Consider the following 10,638-nt stretch of genomic DNA (forward strand, 5'->3'; position numbering starts at 1 on the left):
ATGAGACAAGTGCTAAATTTACATCAGCTGATGTTGCATGAAAATATATAGCAGTTTACTGACAGTCACTTTACGTCCTGTCCCTGAATTATAGCAAAACATCACTGTCGATCCTTAGCTCTTATGAAATCAATACTTCTATAACCCCGAGCACTGCATAAACAACAGAAACAGGCAGCCTGGTCAGCCGTCACAGCAGTGTTCAGAAGCACTGCCCTCTGGTGGTAGTTTGGAAATATAACCTGTTTACTATGAGTACCTTGGGCGGGGGGGTCATAGGGTTAACCCTTGGAAGACAGGGTTCTAACAAATACCCCAGAAATCATTACCTATAAGTAACCAAATAGTCATTTATGCAAACGGGTGGTTACTGAATAAACTGTAGTGTGAATAAAGTTGTAAAGTGTCTGAGCTTCACCAAACAATTTATGCTGTTGTGCTTGTGAAATTCATAGGTTCCAAGGCCAGAAGGGACACTGTGACGATCTGTTCTGACCTCCCATATAGCACAGGCCAGAGAACTTCCCCAGAATCATTCCTAGAGCAGATATTTCAAAGAAATAAATAAAATCATTCATAATCACCCAAATAACAATGCGTTTAGCAGGTTTAAAAGTTAGTTCGTGCGCTTAGAGATATTGGAGCAATTTGCATAATAAGGTGGTACCCCTTAGGTCAAAGATTGGCTCTCACAAAGGGGAAAACGTACGTTTTGAAGGACAAAACATCATGATTTATTTTTTCTATGCAACGTAGTATTCATTTCTCCAGTGCTTGATTAATGGATGAGCTAGAAAATGTGGGTTTCACTGAGCTCAGTATGGAAGGCAGCATACTAGAGGTTAAAACAGGATTACACATTGATTTGCTCTGCATTATGTGCAAGTCACTTAATCTCTCTGTGCCTCAGTTTCTCGCTCTGTTCAAATAGAGGTAATACTTGCCTAGAGAGTTTTGATATTCTTGGACTAAAGGTGCTATGCTATTTAAGGGCTTGACTCACTAAAGGTCCAATGAAGTCAATGGGAGTATTTCTGTTGACCACAGTGGTCTTTGGATCAGTCCCTAAGTGCAAAGAAATATTAATTATTATGTATAAATACTTAGTTTTTCCAGCATCACTATAATTAATATTCAGGCCAAAACTTTCAAAAATTAGTATCTAAAGGTCGACTCCAAAATCCATATTTAAGTACCTAAATAACTGGGCTGGTTTTCAAAAGTCCTAAATCACCGGGAGACACAAAGTGATCAGCATATTTGAAAACCAGGCCCCTCAGAGCCTAACTTTAGGCTCCTATTTTTGAAAATCTCGGACTAAACAATATAGTTCCCTTTACTTCTTTTTTATGTGTAATCCTTCATTTATATTTTTAGGTACTTATACTAAAGAGTTCATGAATGCACAGAATTGAAAACATTAGTAATAAACTACAGCAACTTGACTTCAAAAATGGAGATTCTTACAAAGCGTTTAAATGATTCATTCTAGACATATAGGTTCAGAGTTTGATTATACACTTTTAGAACTATTACTCAGGTAACACTTAGGTCACGCTTATAATGCATCTTTCCTCCATGGATATCAAAGCACTTTACAAACAAGAATTAATTTTCACAACATCCTTGTGAATTAGGAATCTACAGCAATATTTCAAAGGTCCATATATTGCTATCAGCAGCAGCCGTATGCATAAATTCGGTGTGGGATTTTCAAAAGCTCTCTGCATTGATCTAACGTTTTTCCTACTAAGGTCAATGATTAGAGTTAGACTAGTGCTGAGTATTTTTGAAAATCCCTCCCTGATGTTCAAACTGTGCTTTGCACAGTATTTCTAATCATCCGGCAGAAGAGTTCATTATCCCCAGTCTACTGTACATGGGCTAACTAGATTAGAATAATGGGTGCCTGTTAAATTCCTATTAACTAGAAGTGCTGGGTAACAGACAAAAGATGATACCTTGTCACAACCGATGTTCTAGTAAACACCTATGTTTAATTAAGCAATCTGGCTTTGTCTGAGATCAGAGAGAAAGAGAAAGATGCCCTTTTCCCAACAGGTTAGAAATTAGAATGCTGTTTTGCTTTCTAAAATACTACTTGGACTTTTCTTTCTGTGTCAAATTAAAGTTAGTTATTGTGTTGAGGAAATCAAGGTGGGTGCTTAGCGATTCTTCAACACCCAACAAACTAAGCCTGGTCTGTCTAGGGCAATACATTTAAGGAAGGCTTTGCTGGAATAGTATTGAGACCATCAACTGGCTTGTACCACTTCACTCTTTTACAACTATGGAGTTTCAATCCACGCTGTCCCTCACTTCCAAAGGCCACCACTACTATAGTTCACTCTTGAGCAGTGGGTGCCTTTAGTCCTAAACACGTCCAAGAATCTGACTGCACCTGCTTTAAAACTTAACTACATCAAAGTACTCTGGGGTGTATTCGGCACCAAAGGTACCCAATGTAAATGATTGAATTGACATCAGGAAACATCCCGGAAGGCAGAAATGAAACTGGGAAGGAGCCAGAGGAGTGGCTAGAAGAGAACAGGGAGAAATATGGGAGATAAGGCAAAATCTTGTTTTTATCTAGGGCTCCAGTGACTCTACGGCCCACCCTGCTTTCTGGAAGCAGAACACCGACTGGGAGATTTGCATAAAAATCAACATCCTAATCATTTATATGCAAAAGCTAGTGAGCCTGTTCTGCTCCCAGTGCCCAATGTGCAATCCCATTGAAACCAACAGGGTAACACACACACATCACTGAGAGCAGAAGTTGACCCATTCTTTTTTAAGGGTAGTTTTTTATCCTCCGTGACACATTAACTAAGAGCTTTTCTCTCCCAAGCTTGGAAGGAGGAATGAAAGACTTCTGGACAGCTGTTGATTCTACCTTAAACAAAAGTAGAACACGTATGTGCCCTGAAGTCCTCCTGCGTGATACTGAATGCTGTATATTCTAACTGTACTGAACTAAATGATATTGAACATAAGTAACATTTTAACCATGGAGTAGCTTTGTTTGCTTTGAAAGCCACAAAACCAAAGAGGAAGTGTAGGAGAATGTGGGCAGGACAGTGGCAAGAAACCTCATGACCTCATCCTTTCCGCCTCCAGGGGATTGGCTGGCTGATGTCTGGAACAGCATTTAAATTCCAGAAGGCTGCAGATGTCAAGCAGTAGAAGAGGAGAGAAAGGGAAGTCTGAATCCTTTCAGAGCAAATTGGCTTGAGCTGCTGCACAGTGAAAGCTAACAACAACCCTGTTAGATTCTACCCTTCTGATCCAGACACCACGAAAGGTAAATGCACATTTCATTACCTACCATTTGGTGCTGCATTAAGTTTTTATTCACATGAACCTCAGACAGTAGAATTTTGAATAGTCTAGTTTTTAGTTCAACTTTAAAAACATTCTAGTTCCTCTGCTGAAGGGTGAACCGTCAGAGCCGTAAAGTTGTCTTAAAGAGGGCTGCAGCACACTTTGTTAAATTATGATTTTAGATCTGTTCGTACATTTAGGGATGGAGGAAAGAGGTGGTTTAAATTCCTGCCACTGAGTCAAGTGCTGGAAATTTGAAGCTGCCATTTGAAAACAAAAGAGTGTACTGACAAAATGTAATCATTGTCCTGTCACATGCCACTTCTTCTGGCAGACTTGCAGGGCTTTGAATGAGCGCCCTGGATGGGATATTTTACTTTTCTTTTATAACAATTGAAATTTCATTACTTCTATACAGTATCTGTTTAATGCATTGTTTAGAACATAAGAACAGTCATAAGTGGTTCAGCCCAATGGTCCATCTAGCTCAGTATACTGTCTTCTGACAGTGGCAGGTACCAGATGCTTCAGAGGGATGAACAAAACAGGACAATTTATTGAGCGATCCACCTGCCGTTGTCCAGTCCCACCTTCTCGCAGTGAGAGATTTAGGGACACCAAATGTATTCTTTACTTAAAAGCAAATATCTCTGCCTCAAACTTCCGATTCTCATAGACTCTGCATGGGCTTTTTTGTTTTGGTTTTGTGTTCTGTTTTGTTTTTTTAATTTGTCCTTCAATACCTAATCAGATACATGGCCTCTTGGGTTCAAGTTTCTGGAAAGACTTGATCTACCAAAAAGCAGCTTTTGTTCATATGAATTGATTTTTGTATTCATTTTATTGCAACTTTAATTCAAATTCTGTTCTGAAAACTAGATCTATACTAACTGTAAGGGGGACAAAAAATAATTTGTCTTGCTTTCTCTGTTTGTATGAAACTAAATCTGTCCTTTATCAGCATTTTTCTTTTATTCCTAATACTTTTCCCTCATTAGCTCAAATCACCAGATTGCAGGACTACATTTTGTAAGGAACTGAACATCGTCAGCTCCTAGCTTAGCACTTTGAAGTGTCAGGTTTTAAATTCTTTACACCCCTTCTGGTGTGGGATTATTGAGATTCTGCTCCCCTCCTCTGATTCGCTGCAGAATGGGGCAGAGGGTGTAGAGACAGAGAGAGAGAGAGAGAGAGAGGTTGGCATGGAGAGTTTGAATCCTCAGTGGAAATTTCAGCTGAGCACAGTGAAACACAAGGAGAGAATCAAAAAGCTTATAGAATGTTTGCAATTTTTTCATATTGTCAGCTCACAGTGACAATATCTTTTCCAGGTATAATATCACAATGAAGATTGCAGTGTTTTGTTTGTGCCTCATCAGCATTGCCTTTGCATTACCAGTAAGTATATCAGACATGTAACAACAAGAAAAAAGTTGTATATTTCCTTCAAATATTAATAGTGAATGTATACTGAAAATTTCTTTCCTCTCTTCTCCCCGCAAGGTGAGTAAATCAAAGCGTCATGCCATCTCAGAGAGCTCTGAAGAAAACCATGTAAGCTTCTTTTACAATTCATCTTCTCTATCATTCACTTACTACTTATTTAATCATCACCACGTCAGCTATGTTAAATTGCACTTTCTGATTCATTGTAACTATAGCTGTTCACAAAACTTTATCTAACTTGAATTTTATGGCCAGATTCTCATCTAGTGTAAATCAGTATAGCTTCATTGACTTCTGTGGAACTGTGCCAATTTACACCATCTGGGTATCTGGCCTAATACCTTTAAAAGATGTGCCCTTGTGTATCTTTATAGATCCATTTGTTTAATCACAAACTTTTAAACTCAAGCTTTTTTTTTTTTGCTTTTTTTTTTTTAAAGGAGTTACAGTATGGCATAGTCTTGATGATTCACACCAATCACTGTGAGCCAGATTCTGATACTTTTATTCATCTTGAGTAGCACATTACTCCATGAATGGACCCACTAATTTCAATGGGACTGTTCTCCGGGTATGGTACTACTCAAGGTCAAGAAGGGTATCAGAATCCAGTGCTGTAAGCTCACCCCCAAATCTCACAAGTTACCGTAGAAGTGGAACTAATGAGATTTAAAAATCAAGGACACCTCATTATAACACAAACATGTTTTGATACGTTTCACTTGTATATTTATATGCACTACTCCACAGGATGCTATTAAATGTATTGCAGAATATTTTGCAAAAGTCACAATATATTTAAGGATGAGTTTCATATTCAAAAATAGATAGATCCGCATTAAATGCATGGACAGAACACTCTGATAAATGTATAGAACAGCCCACTATCCAAAGGCCTGATCCTGTGAAGTACTCCACCTCCTCAGCTCAAATGGATTCGAAGGTGCTCAGCACCTGACAGGAGGTGCTCTGCACAACGTAGGATAGTGTCAAAGGAAAGGTTAATTTATGGTGTATTTGGATGTGTGTGCCTGCATGTATTTGTCAAATAGTTCTACATCACATACTGCTGATTTAATGAGCACACACCACACTTTGCCCTTATACTCTGTGCCGCCCCAGTGAAGTCACTGAGACGCGACCAGATATGTTAGTCAAGAGAGAGTTGGGCTCCGACAGGCCAGAAAATGACTAGCCACAGCAGAAGTGTTCAAAGAGGGGAAGAAGCCAGGGCAATCACAGTCCTTGCATAGTAAGAGCTCCCTCCTACTGCATCTGAAGCATTGGCCACCCCAAATGAGCACAGAGTGGTAATGAGGAAGTGGGGACATAATTTCTCTCCCTCCATGCAGCTCTGCAGGTGCCCAATGGGGAGTATGTGGCACCCCTTATGTGGTGTGGCAGAAAGCATGCTCACCCTGCACCCTGGATCCCTGAGCTCCAGCCTGAGCCCAAACGCAGTGAAACAGCCCTTCAGCTCATTCCCTGTGAGCCCTGGCACAGGCCAGCTGTAGGTTTTTCTTTGCTGTGTAGACATACCCTGAAGGAGATTGTGCCTCCTAATGATCACACTGGGACATTGCCACTCCACACAGCTCCTTTCTTAGAGCTATATCAGTCAATGACATTCTTGTTTCTTACCTTGAGAGAGAAACCCTGTTTGGGCAAGGGACTCTTCTGTTTTTTTCTTTAGAAAATAAATGACATAATTGGTCCAGGTGCCAGTTAATGCTTAACCCTTGTGCCTCACATACAATGATTGCCTAGTAACCACAGGTAATCAGGTCACACACCAATACAGGCTCAGACCAATGACTGCAATAGTGATCGCATGCCTGCAGGGTTGCAATGAGTAAGCTAATAAAGGCAACTGGACCTGATTCTCCTCTCATTTACATTGGTTTTACACTGCTGTAACGACATTGACTTCAATGGAGTTACTTTGATTTATAAAAAGAAAAGGAGTACTTGTGGCACCTTAGAGACTAACCAATTTATTTGAGCACAAGCTTTCGTGAGCTACAGCTCACTTCATCAGATGCATAAAGTGGAAAGTATGCATCTGATGAAGTGAACTGTAGCTCACAAAAGCTCATGCTCAAATAAATTGGTTAGTCTCTAAGGTGCCACAAGTACTCCTTTTCTTTTTGCGAATACAAACTAACACGGCTGCTACTCTGAAACTTTGATTTATGTCAGTGTAAATGAGAGGAGAATTAAGCCCCTTATTTGATTTTATGTATTTTATGTAGAGAGTGGTGCAACCCACAACATTTGGATCCAAATCCAAACTTCCCCAAAACTAGGAGGTGTTTGGTTCTGCGGGTGGAGGAGGAGAGAGTGTTCTGACTATTACTGACACAGGAACCAGCTGCAAAATTCTGATCTGAACCTTCACAAGGCTGTTTACCTTACCTTAATGTTTACCTCCAGGAGTTTGGTACAGGCACACCTCTAATATTATGTCCTTTCACATCTAAATGTATATTTGGATTGTGGACTTCTTCTGCACTTTATTCCCATCTGAGTAAATGATTAAAAACAAATGAGCTCCAAAGGGAGCAGGTACTTCACATGCCATATCTGTGTGAAAATGAGTTCCTCTGATTAAAGCAGATTCACCATTTGCGTTCTCCTCAAGTCATATGCTCCTATATGCTTCATCTTGAATTGTGACCTTGGTTCTTATTATTTTCCAGGATTCCGGGAGCCATCATTCTCACAGACATCACCACCAGCAGGTGCATACACAATCACGTATGAGACCAGCACAAACACAAGAACTTCTGGTGCCACCTCAGCAGGTATCTAAAGCCACTCTATACAGCGACCTGCAGAAATGGTTAGAAGAGAAATTTATAGAAACCCTGCTTTGGTAGGAAAATTTTGTACAGTAAGAAAGGTAGCATATAAGACCCTTACTGATAGCCACAATGGTAACTAATGCAAGCATGGAGCTTCTATCATCTCCCAGAATAACAGACCTAGAAGAAGGTTAAAATTAGAGCAGGTGGAATTTTTCTAATTTCCTACAAAAATGCATCACAATTCTTGTTGTTGCCATTTTTAGACCAGCTGGTCAAAATTTCTCAAAGTCGAAAAAATCTGAATTGTTTCCACAATTTTTGTGGGAAACTTGTCATAATTTTTTTTTACCAGCTTTATTAGGTATGTTTCTCCACATTTACATGTACTTTTCATATTCTTTTTCAGAGCCATTTTTCTTCAGAAGAAAGTGTTGAGGACACGGAGCAGCAGGTAAGTTTTCATTGACACCTCAAGCCTTATTGTATACAGCACAGCAGCAACCCTATCACAATATCTATTTTTTCTAACAACAGCCTCCTCCAAACTAGTTCTTCAGACATCTGTTTCTAAGTAAAACAGAACTCCTGGCAGGATCGATGAAACGTAAAGCAACCAGGTTTCTAAAATTTGCACAGCAGCTTACAGAACCTGAGGCTCTAGTCTCCTGCTGCAAAATGTAATTAGCTTCCACTGAAGGGTTGGGAGAATGGGATCTGAATAACAAATTATATTGAAGAAATCAGCATAGTAGATCCCCAAACAATCTACATAGTGTTAAACCAGAGGGATCCACAAGTGCGTATTTGATGGACATCAGCCTCTAAACAAATTCTGCATCTGTAGCGAAACCATTTATGACAAAACCTCAATTAATGAACAAACCTACTCAAACATACATAAACCTGAAGGACAAATCTTAGGACAAATCATAGTCTCTTTGCTCAAGGAATGTGTCTCACCATGGGAGTAGCCTGGAGCTGCTACCACATTTACCATGCCATGGTAGGATCTTATCTGCCTGCCTCAGCTTTAGAATGTACAACAGTGTCATATACTTTGAGGGAGCCGCAAAGAGACACTGTAATAACCTCACATCTATAACAACGCAATTGCATGCTGCACTATTAAATTGTTTCTATGCTTTTCAGAGCCTTCCCAAACGAGCAAGTGTAAGTAACGAAGATGACGGTGATCATGATGATAATGATTCCAATGACACGGATGAATCAGATGAGGATATTGTCACCTATTTTCCCACTGAAGCCCCAGTAACTACGCCTTTAACTCCTGTCGTCCCCACAAGAGGAGATAATTCAGGCAGAGGAGACAGTGTGGCCTATAGAATGAGGGCAAAAGCAAAGCTGGTAGACGTATACCATAAGGACAAGTCTAGCAAGCTCTACAAAGCTTCGGGAAAGGTAAATACCATTTGGCAATGGTTCCTGGGTTACCATAAATGGAGGATGATGTTCAAAACGGAAATTTCTTTGTGGGCATTAGCTGTGGAGGGGATTGACAAGTCACAGGCAAAATTAGAGGGGTGTATTTCCACTTGTTATGGATACATAACTCATTAAAGTTAATAAGTATTATATTCCTATATGCACTGAGACAGGAAAATAGTCCCACTGTTCCAGGTGGCCAGCAGCCACACAGTATAATCATGTGTGAGACCTGAGGCCCGTAGTGAACTGATGTTTCATATAGTACTATAAAACATTTGTTATAGCTCTGTAAATGTACTCGGTGCTTTGAAGAGCATGGATAACCTCAGGGGTGGTGGAACCAGGAGGGCAAGTGCCCTCGCACTGGAAATATTGTGGGAGCTTGACCACTGCCTAAACTTGTGCACATCTTGTGAGTGGGTGTGGGGTGGGGTGCAGTGGTGAAAGCAGGAGGAAGAAGGGCTGGAATCATGATGGGGAGCAGGAAATGGGAGGGGTGGAATGTGCCCAAGAGCAGGTAGGAACCCCCAGGACCCTCCTTCCCAGCCTGGAGCAGGCTGCCCTCAGCCAAGTCTCAGTACCTCCCCTTGCTCCCCCTCTGATCTCATGCCCTCCGTCCAATAACCTATAGGTTTTGAAGATCACCTGTTAGTCTCTAAGGTGCCACAGGTACTCCTTTTCCTTTTTTTAACTCAAAAGGCATGCCCTGTTTCAGTGAAGTATTGCAGTGTTCAGTGATTCATTGGCTCCTCATAATCTAGGATGCCTGTTCATTATGCTTTACCTTTATGTTTGGCACAGTTCATCGTACATGATGTCACAGAGGAGGATGACAGCACACCAGACGCAGAAAGCCAGCAGGTGGATTCCTCCAAAGCCCCATGTGCTGCATGCCGCTTTCCAGGGAAATTTGACATGAGCGTGGAACTGGATGACAGAAGTAACATTCAGGACAGCAATGAAGTCAACAGGAGGTCACATGATAAGAGCATGGAAAATGACAGCCAACAGCAGCTTGACAGTGTGGAGGCAGACAGCGACAACAGCAAACCTGATGTCACAGAAGACAGTCACATGAGCAATGAAAGCACAGAACAGCAGCAGGCCCAAACTGAGGACCTGCAGCAGGTTGATGTTGTCGCTGAAGTCAATGACAGCCGTCAAACTGCTGAGAGCACTGAAGACACTCAAGACCATAGCAGCATTGAAGACAATGAAGTCATTCTTTAAAACAGAAAAAAAAAATCATTTTTTTTTTTTTAGTTAAGAGGAAACATTCATTTCAAGAATTGTTTGCAAATGTAAACACATTGTGATTTTGATCTCTAGCTGTAGCAGTGGTTAGTGGCAACTTTATTAACCAGGCAAACTCAAGTATGTTGTATTAGCTCTCCTTTCCATTACAGAAATGTAAGCCCTCCTACTGCGTATTTTACTGTGCTTCTGTTATGTGTTTGTGATTCTGTTATGAAGAGAAATATAGAGAAGCAAGAGAAATATAGTTTTACACACAGAGCAAATGTTACCTGTTATGATACTGTACTTTAATGGTTTTAGAATTCCAGTGTATATTTTGTTGTATTTTGTGAGTTCAATAAAACTACAAAACCCTGTG

At 40.5% G+C, this 10,638-nt stretch overlaps 1 protein-coding gene across 1 annotated transcript; it reads left to right on the top strand.

The window, feature by feature from the left end:
* The first annotated feature begins 3,162 nt into the window (after positions 1-3,162).
* SPP1 (secreted phosphoprotein 1) lies at positions 3,163-10,638 on the top strand. Its single transcript, XM_073340651.2, has 7 exons — positions 3,163-3,304; positions 4,656-4,722; positions 4,828-4,878; positions 7,470-7,574; positions 7,984-8,028; positions 8,727-8,996; positions 9,825-10,638. The coding sequence occupies exons 2-7, from the start codon at positions 4,669-4,671 to the stop codon at positions 10,251-10,253; spliced, it is 954 nt and encodes a 317-aa protein (XP_073196752.1). The 5' UTR covers positions 3,163-3,304; positions 4,656-4,668; the 3' UTR covers positions 10,254-10,638.

The sequence above is a fragment of the Lepidochelys kempii genome, chromosome 4 (genome assembly GCF_965140285.1).
Source record: "Lepidochelys kempii isolate rLepKem1 chromosome 4, rLepKem1.hap1, whole genome shotgun sequence".
Taxonomy (NCBI): domain Eukaryota; kingdom Metazoa; phylum Chordata; order Testudines; family Cheloniidae; genus Lepidochelys; species Lepidochelys kempii.

What these genes read in the sequence shown, in the direction of transcription:
- SPP1 (XM_073340651.2), top strand. Translation starts at nt 4,669, where the DNA reads ATGAAGATTGCAGTGTTTTGTTTGTGCCTCATCAGCATTGCCTTTGCA. An exon ending in GCATTGCCTTTGCATTACCA is followed by an intron (nt 4,723 to 4,827) that starts GTAAGTATATCA and finishes TCTCCCCGCAAG; the next exon opens with GTGAGTAAATCAAAGCGTCA. An exon ending in TTGAGGACACGGAGCAGCAG is followed by an intron (nt 8,029 to 8,726) that starts GTAAGTTTTCAT and finishes TATGCTTTTCAG; the next exon opens with AGCCTTCCCAAACGAGCAAG.